This window comes from Chroicocephalus ridibundus, chromosome 1 (genome assembly GCF_963924245.1).
Source record: "Chroicocephalus ridibundus chromosome 1, bChrRid1.1, whole genome shotgun sequence".
Lineage (NCBI taxonomy): Eukaryota > Metazoa > Chordata > Aves > Charadriiformes > Laridae > Chroicocephalus > Chroicocephalus ridibundus.
The window spans coordinates 17,948,724-17,964,741 of NC_086284.1; the positions used below are offsets into that span (position 1 = coordinate 17,948,724).

The 16,018-nt window shown below is 40.8% G+C and overlaps 1 protein-coding gene across 1 annotated transcript; it reads right to left on the minus strand.

Annotated features, from left to right (window-relative positions):
* Positions 1-11,259: 11,259 nt before the first annotated feature.
* Positions 11,260-15,782, minus strand: MMP7 (matrix metallopeptidase 7). The gene is made up of 6 exons (XM_063337507.1): positions 15,431-15,782; positions 14,689-14,912; positions 14,434-14,582; positions 12,666-12,791; positions 11,993-12,154; positions 11,260-11,436 (listed from the first exon to the last, which is right to left on the minus strand). Exons 1-6 carry the CDS (start codon positions 15,536-15,538, stop codon positions 11,423-11,425), a joined length of 783 nt encoding a protein of 260 aa, XP_063193577.1. The 5' UTR covers positions 15,539-15,782; the 3' UTR covers positions 11,260-11,422.
* Between the last annotated feature and the right edge of the window lie 236 nt (positions 15,783-16,018).

Here is a 16,018-nt window from a genome sequence, read left to right on the forward strand (position 1 = left end):
TGCAATATGCAGGAAGGTAAGTCTTCATTTTGTAAATGTTTTAGGTTCCAGAGGATTCTGCTTCTGTTTCTGTTCAAATCTTAATACTGAGATGAAATATTTATACTGGAGTTAGTTCAATCAGGCAGTCATTTTGTTTGGCAGATTGGGTCACCTTTTGGGCAATTAACAGTTTGTGAGCTGCACACTTGTGTGAGGTTTTGATACGCTGCTCACTGTGGCACACATGGGCCAATGCTGTAACGATGTTGTAATGTAGCCAGAAAGCACATTCTCATAAATCAGTGAGGCTAAAATAGTAGTATCGGACTTTGATCCTGAACTGAAAAAATGTGTTGCAGGACTCAAGAAGGCAGAACCTGATATTACAGGAACTGTTTTCCATCAGTAACTCTTGGTACTATGAGAAAGCTTTTCCAAATATCTGGAACTTCTTACTGAGGTTACCTGTACATCCATCTCCTCTTAGTTTGATTTTTTTTCATTTAAGTCATTTGCTGGCACAAATTCCTGTGAATCTTCTGGGGTTAAACCACGACAATCCTTTTTGGTGCCCCACGTGGGGCTCGAAGGGTTTGAGATGATGACAGATTTTATTGGAATGTGCTCGATTGAATTTATAGCTGTTACTGCTGTTTAGCAATTCACAGGCTCCTGTGTTTGCCGTGGGGCTTGCTTCCCTTACTGCGTACTAGAGTCTAGTGCTCATTAGTGGTTGGTTTTCGCTTTCGCTGCTTGCTGTACTGCTTATCATCTTACTCTGCTGGGCCTGGGAACGTTTTGGTAACAGCAGAGGTGATATGCCTGGGCTGGCAGGTGGCCAGGGCACCGCTGCCATTTCTGTGCTGCTGTTCTGGACAGGCTGGAACTCCAGCGTGATCTCCAGTAGAAGGGACTGTGACCGGCGGATGAGTCCACGTGGGAGCAGGACACCCTGAAGCGTGTGTGGCCGTGGGGTTGTCCGTGCCACTGAAGGGACACTGAAGGGTGTACTTCTGGAGGGACTGTGGCCCAAGGATAAGTCCCTGCTGAAGAAGGTACAGCTCCAAGTGTCTGTGGCGGTGCATGAGTGCACATCAGCTTGTGAATGCGCGCTCAAGTTGGGAAAGATTTAGGGTTCTCTAATTTATATCATATGATACCTGAAATTAAATTTGAAGTAATTACAAAAGAAATGGTATTTTTTCTCTGTTTTATAGACATAGCCAAGAAGTAAAGCACCTTGTAGGGAATAACGTTATATTCACTGTTTGTACCTCTCTGATAGCACAAATTACCAGAAGTAGAAATACTTAGATTAAGCATAGGCATTTTGAAAATGAGCTATAATAAAAGGTTTACAAGTTTCAGTGTTTGAATTATAACGGATGCAAAGACGATGTTTCTGCTTCATCTCTTTAAATTACTGCTTGAAATGGGAATGCATTTAGGCACTTAAGGTTTGATTTATAAAACTGCTATTTACTTTTATGCCGGTTCTTTGCGTAGTCTGCTTGGTAAAAGAAAACTTTGATCTCAAGAGTGCACAATATGACAAATAGGATTGAAAGTGTGAAAGAACTGTGGTATTCTCAGAATCAATAAATAGGTTGTACTGCAATATATTTTATTTAGAGAAAAATAGTGGCAATATTTTACAAGTGAAGTGCAGAAGCTAGGGCTGCCTGGAGGGATGTCAGACTGGCAAAGACACTCTAGACACAGGATCCTCTTTGAAACAGTGTGTTTGGTCTGATCTGGCACTTCCAGGATATTCACACTGAACTTGTTGCTAGGTGATTTTTTTGGTTGTTAAATAACCTAGGGCCAAGGTACTACCTAGGATGGCTTCTTGGCTGTCATCTGGATTGTTAGTGATTGTTACCCAGGAGAACTTTGATTAAGACATCTAAGGTCTGCAGCATTTGTCACTGAAATACAAGCAGAAGTCTGATTACCACTTATGTAAGTGTTCCCAAATTCTATCATGTAGTTAATTTGGGAGAGAGGGGAGAATATTATTTTATACTGCTACCTCTCCTGTAATAACAAAGAGACCAAACAAACAGAACTGAGGGCCAGTCATTTGAGATACTGTATAAACATGATGAAAACATGGTTAATAGCAGAAAGATTTACAACACAAATTAAAGCTAAGAGATAACAGGGCAATAAAAATCTCAGGAAGACAGCATGCAAAGGTTAGGATTAGTTCTTTATGTGATAGGCATGCTGTATCCCTAAGCACGGTACAGTGTTTTTGTCAAAAACTCAACGCTAAGCCAAAAAATGATAGGCAATGTAAGGGGGGGTGGAATTTGTGTGGGCTTTTCTAATGCTTAAAAGTTGAATGAGAGAACATGGAAAAATGATTGAACTGACCTAGCAAGCAGCAAAGATCTGCTTAGTCAGCAGAGGTTTCTAAATAGGTGGCCCCATTCCTTAGATTACATACGCAGACTATGCGCAAGCATCCCACATTCAAAGTGTTTCTATACTGTAGACATTGTACTGTGGGAGCAAATAGCTCAGTGGAAAGTTCTGACCAATATTTATCCGTCATCTTAGGCATGATTTGCAATCGGTGTGAAGTCTGAGCTGCTTGAACTAGCCTGGTAGTGACATGATACCAACATTCTGCTTTGTAGCCATAGCGAACATGAGTAAGAGAAGTGATTTCTTCCTTCATCATTCTGGCTTTTTATAAAAACGGGTATCTTCCTTATAATCATAAGATATTATACTCACTGCTAAATAAAAAATGGATCCTTTTACATCAGGACTGGATAAGCATAGAATGGTTTGGGTTGGAAGGGACCTTCAAGATCATCTTGTACCATGCCCCCTGCCGTGGGCAGGGACACCTCCTACTAGACCAGGTTGCTCAAAGCCCCATCCAGCCTGGCCTTGAACACTAGCAGGGATGAGGCAGCCACAGCTTCTCTGGGCAGCCTGTTCCAGTGTCTCACCACCCTCACAGTAAAGAATTTCTTCCTAATACCTAATCTAAATCTACCCTCTTCTAGTTTGAAGTCATTGCCCCTTGTCCTATGACTACATGCCCTTGTAAAAAGTCCCTCTCCAGCTTTCTTGTAGGCCCCCTTCAGACACTGGAAGGCCGCTATATGGTCTCCCCGGAGCCTTCTGTTCTCCAGGATGAACAACCCCAACCCTCTCAGCCTGCCTTCATAGGAGAGGGAATAACTATTTCGAGTTATTCCAGGCTCCATTTTATTAGAGCTCTTGATCATAAATCTAAGTTACTCTTTCCATACTGACAGTATGAAGATTCCTGATCTTCCTCTCTACCCTGTCACTTCTCATCCCTACTAGATACCAACAGTTTCTATTTCCATTTTTGACAATTAGTAGTTCTGTGGAAAAGGTTCTGGGGAGACTGCAGAGTTGCTGCTATCACTTCAAAAGGGAAAGATGGAAATGTTACCATTTTACTGTGTTCTTATGTTACCATGCACTGATAGATCCCAGCTTGACCCAGTTGGGAATTAGGTTCCTGTTTACTCTATAAATGCTGAATGTTGCAAATTTTGTTAAGAATGGGAGATTACACTTGGAGTAGTCTAGGAGTATAAGGTCAGCCAAACAGACAAAGAGGAGAGCAGGGCCTCAGCAAAAGAAGTCAGTGTGACAAACACTTAAGAACACCTAAGCCCAGTCTTTTTTAGGTAGAAGAAAGAGATTTTAGTGGTGATCTGAAGATGACTGTGCAGAGTATGTTCAACCCAAGAATCCACTTAAAGTTCTGCGACTGGAAGGGTGGAATTCGTTTCAACTATTTCCAGACATCAGTAAGCAGTGAATATATCTGCATCTAAGCTCAAGTCAAAGAGAGTTGTCTTCCTAGCCAATGGAGAGAAATGGACATTTTTAGGTTATTGTTTTCTGATTTTTGCTGGACCTCTACATTAGGATGAGATTAACTGCTCCTGAAAGTAACAAATAGAGAAAGAATGCATCCTTGATTGCATTCTTTAAATGTAAGCTTTATTTATTCTAGTTTATTATTTTTGTGTTAAAGCCTAAGTCTAGTGATTTCAAGTTTTTGTGTCATTTGGCTGATTTCCTTCAAGGGAAGACGGGACAGTCCTGATTCAGGCTCTTCCTGATCCCACATCCAATGACAAATTACAAGAACATTGTGTTTGATCTTTTGCAAAGCTCATTTTCATAAAGAATTTTTTTTTTTTTATTGGGGAACCATTGATTTCAAAGTAATGGTTGAATTCTGAGTGAATTATTTGTGAGTAGCAGTATGTAATCAGGACTGCCACCACAACACTGTCCTGTAACTGAAAAGAAAATATATTTAGCATTAAAGATTCCAATTTATCTTCAGAATTTTTGCACAAACGAAGTTTTAATGGAATGGGCCAATGCTCTTGGCAATGCACTGTATTCTGTTATTATGCTTGAACTGGATAGATTGGTGTTGAATGCAATGGGTAGTTAGTAGGAAGTGTGGTAATAATTTTGGCTATATCATCATTGAGAGTTTTTCTGTATTAGTATTCTTTTCTTTCTTTTTGTCTCCCCTTCCCCCTTTTTTTTCTATAGTAATTACATCTGTAACAATAGTAATTTTTTGATTAAACTGCTAAGTTGACAGTTCCTGGCTTTGCAGGCCAGGTGTTTCCTTTTGCCTATAGCAAGATTTGCAACGTTAGCAAAACTGGGTAAATTTAGCTTGATCCTTCCTTTGGTGTTCATCAGGATAGTGAGCCACCATTTGCCACGACGCCCTTGTGTTTAGTAGCTATTAGGCCACATGAGTATGTTTTAACCTTCCAGACTTCATTTATGAATTTGGGTCTCCACCATCAGTAAATATCCTATGTTAGGGAATTCCACAACTGAGTTATGTGCTGTGTAAAAAAAGTACACCCTTCTTTGTTTAAAATCTCCCATAACATTTAATTGGGAGTACTTTACTTTTTGAGTTATGAGAAATAACGAATATCTCACTACACTCAGTATATCAGCTCTGTCAGATCCCTTCGTGTGGCCAAGCTGAAGACCTCTACTCTTTTCTGCTTTTCTGATGTGGATGGGCTTCCATATTTTCCTATATCCCTGAGCAGCCTCCTGCTTTTCTCTATGCTTGTTTTATTCGCTGTGAACTTTATTTTTAGGGATGATAGAAAACAGTAACAATTTCCACCCCCAAATAATTTTCCTCGGTCTTTTCAAACAAACAGCAATTATCTGTAGTTCTCTGGCTTGTGGTGGTTCCTGCTGTAACAATAATCAAAACAGATAATATTTTCTCTAGTTCCTTGCTAACATTTTTACTCTTCTAGATAAATCCAAAATAATTCCATTGACGTCAGTGGAACTACTTCAGATTGACATTGCTGAAACTGAAAACATAATTACGATACCATTAAGAACATCCTGTTTGAGACAGGCTTTGTTAAAGATATAATTTTATAAAAACAGGGAAAAAAAGCATCTTCAAATTGGATGAAATTTCCAGTTAACGCTAGCAAGAAAAGTCAAGAGGACAGTACTGTAAGAGGCCATACTTCATACTTTTGCAGCTAACCAGCTGTTTCCCATCATATATTTGTGAGCTTTTTACCTGTGGCAGGTTTAATATATATTGCTAAGGCTGGAATTGCTGCTGATGTCATTAAATTTATTCTCCAGAGATGTTATTCCCCTGTTAATACCAGGTATCACCGCCCCTCATCCAGAGTGTGTAGCAATTAAGCCCCGTTACAGAATTAAAATCTGAAACAACGTGAGCCTTTGTGCAAAGCCAAGTTCGTGCACAGAGCTGGGGTGGGAGCTCAGCTGCCTGATGGCAGGGCTGTCCCTGGATCTGAATGCATCGCAGGCAACAGGGTGCCAAGGGCAGAACCCTTGTTTCTCTTAGGAACGGCAGCCAGTAAAGGCAAATACATATTTTTATTACACATCTGAGAAGGAAAAAGGGTCCTGGATGGAACTGTATATAAATGAGAAAGAAATCAGAGAAATATTCAGAGAGCAGAGAGACAGACAGTTATTAAATAGCCAAATGAAGATAGGGTTGGCAAAATAAGCTTATAAAAGAAGTGTAAGAGAGACCACTTGGGCAGACTGCAAAGCTTGGAAAAGTGGGTTGGACTTAAGGATATATCCTGTAGAAAGGAAAAAAAAAGTCAAACATAAGGACTGCTATACTGGATCTAAAAAATAGCTCAGTGTTTCGTCCCTCATAAGGACCACCTAGACAAGAATATAATAAGAGGACAAACATGCAGTAGTAATTCCCAAGAAAAATATATTAGCTTTTAGTAATTTGTAGGTCAGGAAGTCCATGAAGCAGTTACTCATGAGGTATCATTTAATGGATTTTTTTCCTCCATGAATTTGTCCAGAGAGTATTTGAACCATATAAACTATAAGTACTCAGATTATAGAATAAAAGGAATTTCCTCAAGAATGACGGCCCTTTTGGAAGTGAAGGGTTACAAATATTACAGCACAAGGAGTGGATTCTCATGTGATGAAACCAGACAAGCTGCGCTCAGTATCACTGTTAACACTCTGTGCAGAAATACCTCACTGCAAAACAAAGCTCTGGGAGCATGTACTGTTCATGGCATGATCTCTATTTTTTATTTCTTTGCTCTCAGACATGGAGATACCGAAAATGAAGAGTTACAGGCTGCTATAAAAACTTTAGAGCTGGATTTACAGTCCGTTCATGGGTTGGAAGACCATTTTCCTGTAGCTGGGAACTCAAAACAAATGTATATTTCTTACCTTGAGATGTTTTAGCTAGCACTCTGTCCATTCTTGCAATGTCAAAACGGTCATTTCACTTCATTCCTGATGCAATGTCTTTATAGTTTTTTACTATTGTTTTTCTTTTTGGTAGGCTGTTCGTGGGGGAATGAATAAATTAAAAGATAAATGAAAGTGTCTTTATGCCCAGTATAACCTTCTTCCTGGCTTTCTTTGTGTAATTAAATGTTTCCATTTCCAGGATTCCAAAAGAAACTAATCCCAAGGACATCATGCCACGCATTTCACAGGGAAGCTCTAGTTTAAAGGTGGTTCTCCCTCCTTGGGTAGGAAAAATGGTAGACTTAAAGAAAGGACTGAGGTTGTGTTTGAATGTGCATTACCCCAACATAGCCAAGCACTGTTACAATCGCCAAGGAGAAGAGGAGACAATGCAGACACAGAAATTAAAAAATATCTAAAAAGAAGGAAGGATGTTATGTAAAGAGATTAATGTGAAAGGAAAAATCAGTGACTTCAGGCTAGAAAAGGGGGATTGGTAAGTCCCCCCTGCTCACCTCGAAGTGGTGTATATTTAAATTGTAGAAATTGCTAGTGCTTTGGGTAAAATGCTGTTTCTGCTGTATTTGGCAAAGGCAAATGAGAAGAGATGAGGACTCTTTCTGCAGTATTTACGATGGTTTGGGAAACGACAAGCTTCAGTTTTTTTTAAGTCTTCAGATATACAAACGGTTTCAAAACTTTATAAAATAATAAATAATTAAAATCTGGATAATAAAAAAAACGCTAGAGCACAGCACTGGGCGTTTATTCGGATGAATAAAATAACTAACCTGTGATACTGTTTCAATTTATACTAATCAAATCTAATCTGTACATACATCTATACGGACAGAGAAGTTTATATGACAATTATATTTAAAAGCACTTCTTAAAAGAAAGGAAAATTAATTGTCTTAAAATTTTACTAGACAGCAGATGAAGTAGAATCAATAGTGTAGTGTGAATTAAAACTAATATTTTTCTACAGGTCCCATGCACCTCTTGTGCACAATTCTATCACACGTATCTGGACTTTGCCCTCTCAGAATATCACTCTGTGTGTGGTGGAGAAGGCTCAGAATATCCAAATGACTGGGTAAGTTCCAATAGTAGCTTCTCTAGGGTAGTAACTGTGACGTTTTAAAAACAGGAGTAAAACTTATCCTTTTTGTGTGGACGGTCAAAGGACCTATCAGAAATGTTAACACATTCATTTGCTACTTCGTGTACTACCTGGAACGGCAAAGCTGCATTCAAATATATATTGTTTTAAGAGAACAATAGTAAAAGCAAACAAGAATTCGAAGCCCTGCCAAAACACAATGCTATGTGATTACCCTTCTGTATGGAGGACGAGGGAGCAGGTGCTATTCAAGTGACATAACGCGCTTAGATGTCCTCAGATATGTACTAGAGAGAGCGTGTGAAAAATTACACAGATAGCAGTGGAATAAAGCGAAGAAGGAAGAGGCAGCAGCATCCTTGCTAAATTTGCGGTTGTCCCTAATTTCCCCTGGTGGTGGGACGTATAGTAGGGCCGTGGGCTGGTGGACATGTAAGATGCGCTTTACACCGGGGTGTAAAGCCAGTGCAGTTTGCCGAGCTGTACCACTAGATGGAGGCAGATATTGCGTAGTTCACATCTAGTAAGCAGGGTGAGGTGTGCCAATGGCAGCCTTTTCCCCAAAGGAGAGGTCCTGTATGTGAATGGAAGCACAGCAAGAGCTTGGCAAGAGGTAAGATGTTGATGACGCATCAGTGGTACCTTTGTCTTCTCTGAGGGCAAAATTCCTGTCTCCTGCTTTATTTCACACGCTGTGGAGATGCTAGCTGAGCACTGCTGCCTCTTGGAGATGCCTCCTTCAAGACACAAGGGTGCCTCACTCCAACCTTGTGTTGGGCCCACTGCAGGATAGTCATCTCGAGTGCTTGCTGGAAGCTGTCTCCCAGATGTGTGCCATTGCAGGGCAGTCTTCCTAGGAATACACCTCTGGAGTTTTATCCCGGTCATCTCAGTTCATATGGAAATTAATTGTATACTAGAAAACAGATCTGCTATTTTCAGTCAAGTATTTGCTCTCATGTTTTCCTCATTTGTCAGTTCAGTGCCTCCTCCAGCATGGTGCATGGATTGTCCCATATGTCCTTAGGAATGCTTGTTTCTGCACAGTCTTTTCTCTGATGACATCTGTCTTCTATGTCGTTCTTTTCTCTTTAAGAAGTACTAGCGAGTGACTTGACTCAGTAAAGGCCATGGTGCGTCTCTGTTTTGTGTTATGTTCCCTGTGTGGACTTTGGCCATGAGATCAGGGTACTTTCTGTCAACAATGGATTTTTCCAGGGCCTCCCAGGTCGACCCAAGTTGATCAAGCATCCACACAGGCCATGGAGCTCACTAGTCCCATTCTTCAGAGTCTTTAATACAGTCTGGGATCTGACTGATTCTGGGACTTTCTGGTTTCCTCATACCTCAAGACAACCGTGCCCTCAGAATAATATCCACTTAGCACTAGCTACTTCATCTTTGAGCTTCATGTGGAAGAAACGGCTAGTAACTGAAGGGAGTGTTTTCAAACTTTTGCCTTACCAGAGGTGAGAAACCTTTCTGAGGGGGAAGCACTTGAAGGAACCATGCCTCATACCCTATCCTTACATATCCTTGCCACTCTGGATGTCTCTGTCAGTGACTTATTTCAGCCATTGCACCATTTGGTGCTGCTTCTTGCAGCAGATATTACTAGGTTAGATGGACTGGACTAATGGGAATTCTTCATGGAATAAACTGCTGTCCGTCTGGTGAGTCTGGAGCTCTAATTCTGTCTCCTCCCCTCTTCATCTTGTTGCTCACTCTCCTTATGGAGGAGGTGGCTGTAGCGTTGCTTCCTTGCCATTGCTGGAGGCACTTCCAAGGCAATCACAGAGCAGTAGGGATCCCATGGACGGTGAAGATCCTTTTTCTGTTGCAGTACTTTGAAGGTAAAGTGTCGGCTACGAAGGGAGTGATTAGAAGAGGTGAGAAGGAAAGCAGGAAAAGGTAGTTTCCCAATGTGACAGAGAGGAATGGACTTTCATTCCTTACAATATGTTTCACATCCCTTCCAGCTCCAGGGAGCCAGAAGGAGCAAACCCCAGAGATCAGTTGGTACACAGAAACCAGGGTATTAGGCCTACCTTGGGAAGTGTATTAGTGTTTAGATGCTATCCTAGCACATATTTATGTTTGGTGGCTGAGAGACCAGGACATGAGTCTTACGAATATAGGTAGATTAAAATTGCCTCTCCTCCTTTCCACCCGTGTGTCCCACATTGCCCATGAGTAGACTTCCTGCTCTCAGGTGTCCTGCACCAAACCTGGGGCTGGGCAAAACTTTTTCCCAGTTGTATGGGGAATCAGAGCCCTTGCATCACCAGGCATCAGCTCTTGAACTGGAAAAGGTTTTTGGATAAAGGCTGGGAAATGCTGTCAAGCTTTTGAGAGGCTAGACCTTTGTGCACATTTGGCAAATGTATTGATGTAGGAGAAGCCTTCTTTCCCCATCAGGAAGCATAAAAAACTCCTAATGCAGAAACCATTGGTCCCATAACAGTTTATCCTGCTAAATATGCAAAAAAGCTCCAGTGTTTGTAGAGCAGTGCCTGTGTGCAAAGCAAACTATTTTCATTGCATCCTTCCCAACCTCTCCAAGGACTCAGCCCAGAGGCTTTGAAGTTTCTCAGGTGATGCTTTGATCAGGGATCCAGGAAGGCACGGCCATTTTCTCCTGGGATTGAGAGACATGGATGCATTTTCCCATGTCATTTCAGCTCTTCAGTTATTGCAGGAAGACAGGCATCTCACCCTGCAGCAGAGGGCAGCTCAGAGGACAACTGGCCAGCTCCAGCAATCAGGAGGTCTTCCTAGTGTTGCCAGGGTTATGCCTATCTGTGCTTGTTTTTGTTTTCTGGAAATGTGGGATTAGCCTTCCAAAGGTGGGAAGGAGAATTCCTGTTCTTTTTTTGGTTTTGTTTTTTTTGTTTGTTTTTTTTTTTTTTTAATTTCAAAATATCTGACAGGTGTTTGAATGTCACAGTGGACAATGGGAATTCTAGTCCACTACTTCTCAAACCTGCTTCTCTGGCAAGCCAGGACGGACATGAAGTTGAAAAGCTGTTCCCTTTGGGAAAGCATCCCAGCCCATGCTGAAAGAAGCACTGTGGAGACCTTCTCCTCTATGTGTGAGCCACACGGGAAGCACACTGTGATTCTGAGGAGGCAGCAGTAGGTACTGTGAAGGGCCAGGACGTGCATGGGAACTGAAAGCAAGCTGGGAACAAAGTTTGTAACTCCAGCAGTAAATGCACACAGGCTCTTTAGGTACCTATACCTCTATTTGGAAAGATGTTTGTTTGTCTGTCTATCACACATGCAGGAGTTATTTAATCCCCCAGTGAAATGTCAGAAGAAAAAAAACACATTAGACAACAGAGTATACAAGTTTGGTTTTTTTTAATGGTTGAGTGAAATTGTATAAAGTGCAAATAAATCAATATAATAATTCAGAAAGTGCAGCCCGTGAGTTTACCACTTTAATTAGCTAGAGGATTAAAATTGTTTGGGAACACCAAAGCAAAAAGATGTGGATTCTTTGGTCTTTGTGAAGCGCTTTCTTCAAGATTTTTTCCCTGTGGGAAAGAAGCACAAAATATAGAGTCTGTAGTGGAAATGGACAATGCAGACAACTATGTTTTATTCCTAGTGTTCCTCTAGCATGTCCTGAGGAGCGTGGTGCCTAAAGAAAAGCAAACCTGGCAAAGTTTACCCCGTGGGGTCAATTCTGGTTATGTTCCACTCCTACTGCTGAGTAGTTTCTGCCTTCACTGAACTGTCCCATTGACTTGATAAGTCGCACAGTATCCCTCTCATTTTCCTGCCAGTAGCCTCACTCACTGAAACAGCTCATTTCCAGAGCAAGGTCCACAGGATTTGTTTGGCAATATGTAAGTGTGCAGGAAGACTGTGCTGGGCAGCCGCACTGGTGTTCCATCACTTCTTGGTTGCAATGGGGACACGCTACAGAAGGAACATAGTGGATGGAGTAGACAGGAATGTGTTTTTACCAAGTTTGTTCCCCTTCTTTCTTTTTTGGTAACATGATGAGGCCCTTGCAATAAGGGAGAGTAGTGAAACCTGTACCCCAGTAATTTTTATCTTGAAAATTAAATCTCATAATGAATTTACCATATAACATCTGAATTCTTTGCTTGTCATCCTCTGGAAGTGTGAAGGTGTCTGGGTTCGTATATGAGTAGATAGGGTACATCAGAGCTCCACGAACATCTGAATGATTAAGTCCCAAAGAATGGCCAAATTCATGAGCAGCAACAAGGAACAAATTAATGTCTGCAGCACAGAAGCATAGAAAAATATGTCAAAGGTATGGCATTTCTTTTTAGCATATGAAGAGTTGACGTAGCAGGAGAATTTATACCTTTCATTCCCTTGGAATGAAACCTTGGACTTTCTTATGTAGCTATAATATTTTAATAAAAACATTACTGATCCCTTTCATATACATCTAGAGACCCTGAGTCTCTTCACAACTCTGCTTTTAGTCAACCTTATTCCTACAAGCAAGTCATTTTACCTTTTTGTAATTTATGTAGAAAACAGAGGCTTGTAGTCCTTGTTTAGCCTGTAAAAAGTGCTTTAAAATATGGACATAACAGGCATTATGTAGCTGCTAATGATAATGAAGCATAAGTACTTAGAAAGGTGTTTGAAAAGAATGAAAATGTTGGTACTGAAACGGTGACAAAGCATGAAGAATTATGGAAAGCATTTATCTATGGCTCTGTTCTTCTGGTATGTACAATATTCGCTTTTCCCCTTCATACGCATACGTGGGTTTTACCTTGATCGTACTCTGACCACCTTTCAGACTCATCAAAATGAGCATCTCCACCAAGCCCTTCTCCAGGTCCAAACGCATGAGCTAGTACATTACCTCTTCCGTCAAAAGGGTATCCATCACCATGCGCTGCATTTGAAAAGAAATAAAGAAACAAATCTCATCAGGTAGCATCAGCTGTAATGTTTAAATTCAGCAAATTGAAGCATGCGGTTTGTTTGTGCTAGTTTTGTTCATTACCAATCCTTAAAAAAAAATCCTACAATACCAGCAAGGTTGTAAAAACAAGGAGCAAGGCTTAGGAAACGCTCTCCAAATTCATGACTTAAGTTCAAAATTTGTATTTGATACTTCAGGCTGCTGCATGTTTCAGAAAGAGTTTAACATTTTCTTCTGAGCCTTTGTCAGAAATGTGTTTCTGAGGCAGCAATCTGGGAATATTTCAGAATAAATACTTAATGCTCGACAACGTTATAAGCACCTGAATGTTTTTGATGTTGGAAAGTGCTGGGCAACATTAGTTGTAGACATTCTCACTTGTACTGATTGTAGTGGAAGATGATGATTTGGGAGAGATAACCATGTTCCTGAAGAGTTAAGTTCATTTGTCCCCAGCCTTGGGGACAGCACTTCTGTAACAGTGCATGTGGAATGTTACCATTTCCTACCTTGAGTGCAAGAACTGACAAGATGATATATTTGTACCAGCTCTGAAAATTTCCCCCTACCCCTTAGTGAGCTTCAACGGGATTGAGGAGTATTTGGGGATTCAGCTGCCGTTCTGTCTCCTTTCCCTCAGACTGTGTAGATAGACCTTGAGGCAGGCATAACACAGGCAGAAGAGACCTAGTCCTAGTGCGTGATGAGGGATTAAAACCCATTCCAGCTTGCAGGACCCTTTCTCACTTTGACTGGCACATTAATCGACTCTTCATGGCAACATAATATGTTTCCCATCAGTGAAGCATGAGCCTGGGACATTTTGGTGTTTATATGCAGTCATCTACTTGTAAGCCAGGTGTCTGATCTTCACTTACAGTCAATGGAGATCTAGTAAATATTGCCAATGGATCTAGAGAACAAGTCAGCCAACCTTAAAGTAGGCCTTTAGTTTGGCTAAGTTGAGTCAGTTTAGGTGCCAGGAACAAGTTAAAGTTATGGCTACATTCACGTATTAGTCTGGATCACAAGTGAGCTTCTTGAAGTGACTCTACTGGTCATCCACGTATACCATGCTTTGGCTTGCACCTTGGTGCAATCTTGGAGCGCACCAATGGGATTCCTTCTAGAAGAAAATCAACCAGAAGGTATACTTTATGGCCAAAGCTAATGCACCCCAGCTGCCAAAGACTGTTCAGTCCAGGGAGCCAGACTAGATCTAGACCAAAGTAAACCTGCCTGAACGTGCCTGAATCCAGCCTGTGGAGGCTGAGTCTTCAGACCCAGCTGTTTTGCTCCACAGATCTGGTCCCAGTAGTTTGCACTATTTATTAAGGCAGACAGAGCCCTTAACATCTAAATTTAGGTGTCTCATTCTGGAGCTGAATTCTCCCTCCATTTCACAGCTGTAAATTTGGAAGGATTTTCTAATGGTTTCATAAGGTGAAACAGTCATAATATATAGATTTGGTGTCATGATAAAAAAAAGATAAAATTTATGCAGACTTCAGAATAATTCCAAACTCTTCTTTCTTTTAAAGCTGTGACTATAAAAATACAGGCTTGAGTGAAATATGGACCATTGCATTTTAAAAATTACAGGTATTCTCACCACCATATGCAAATCCAATCACAATGTCTGCAGATGTGATGTATACTCTTCTGAACTCCAGTGGAGTCACATCACTCCATACCGCCAAAGCCCTTTTAATTGCGTTAACCACTTTCTTCGCTGGTAGATCAGGTGTATAATTGAAAATCCTGGCACCAAAATTAAACAGGTTAATGTCATTTTGGGTGTGAAGGAAACCCACATAGTTAGACACAAAGCAACCCCTTTCCCCATAAAACCTGAAACATCACTAACTTGTAAGTCAAACTTGTCTTTCCCCATCTTGAAGCTTCAGGAGCTGATTTGGCATCTGAGACATCAGGGAGTCCACATCTGGGCATTTTCATTATTCCTAATGTTTCTGCATCTAATTGTCCAGTTACAGGCAGGTGGAAAAACCTTTGCATTTCTTTAATCCTCTCTTCTAAGCTTAGGCTTGGTGTTCTTGTAAAAATTGGAAAGAATTTATCAAGATATACCTGGAAGAAGAAAACGAAGATAAAAATTGATATATATATATCTGTGATCTTTTGGTAATTGCGTTTTTCGTTTCACTGAACTGTTTCTTTATCCTGCAGTCATGGCTAGTTTTAGATGTAGTTTTTTCTTCCCATTTCAGTTTACTAAATGCTGTTCTCTCTGCAGTATAGATTAGTGTATTTAAAAAGAATTGCAATAGCAGCAACACAGTAAGCAAGCAATTCTTTTAAGTAAACACAGTTTACTGAGCATTCAAATCTGCAGTATACATAATATTTTTGAGATGTTTTAAAAATGTCATGCTCCGCTTTATTTACCAGTTGGAACTTGGTCTCTTTTGTAAGTTAGATTTAGGGTGTCTAAGCTAGTCAGGAAATTGTTTTATGTCACCTCTGCAAAAACTGTTGTGTTAATGTAGGATAAGAAGATAATATAAGCAGATAGGAAAGGAACGTAGAAGCTGAATCAAAAATCAGGTTATTCATAATGCAGTTACATTGTTCCCCTGGTAACATACCGTTACGTTCTGCAAGTCTGTGTTGCTCGGTGTTTCTAGTTGAAGGGGTGCTGGAAAAGCAAGACTCCCAGGTAGGAGGATGGCGGCACAAAGTAGAAGGTATTGCATAGTGCCCAGCTTGCCAAGGAGCCTTGCTGCAGCAGAAAGCGTCCGACCTTCTGTCTCCCAAGCCCACAGCTAAAACGCTTATATAGATCCTGATAGCTCCAAGAGGTGATTACACACATGACTCACTTTTTGTGGTGTTACTGTAATGTCATCACTATTCTAAAAAGTAAATGAAAACATGTTAAACAAATCTTCCCTCTGACTTCCCTGTTGATGTCATGTCACAGCTCGCAGCCAGCTTTGTCTCTCTCTTTTCGTATTATTCCATCAGTGAAACCACAGGGTCACGGGGAAGTTCAGTTCTGGAACTTCATCAGTGCAGTTACTGTATAATCACTTCTTACTGCGCTTCCCCCAGGTTCCTTATACACAAAGGCGTTTTGCAACAGCCTGTTGGTCAGCCAGCCTGCCTGTATTAGCTGGGGCAGAGACAGAGAAGAGAAGGGCAGGAGTACTATCTCACTGAAACCCCTGGCATTT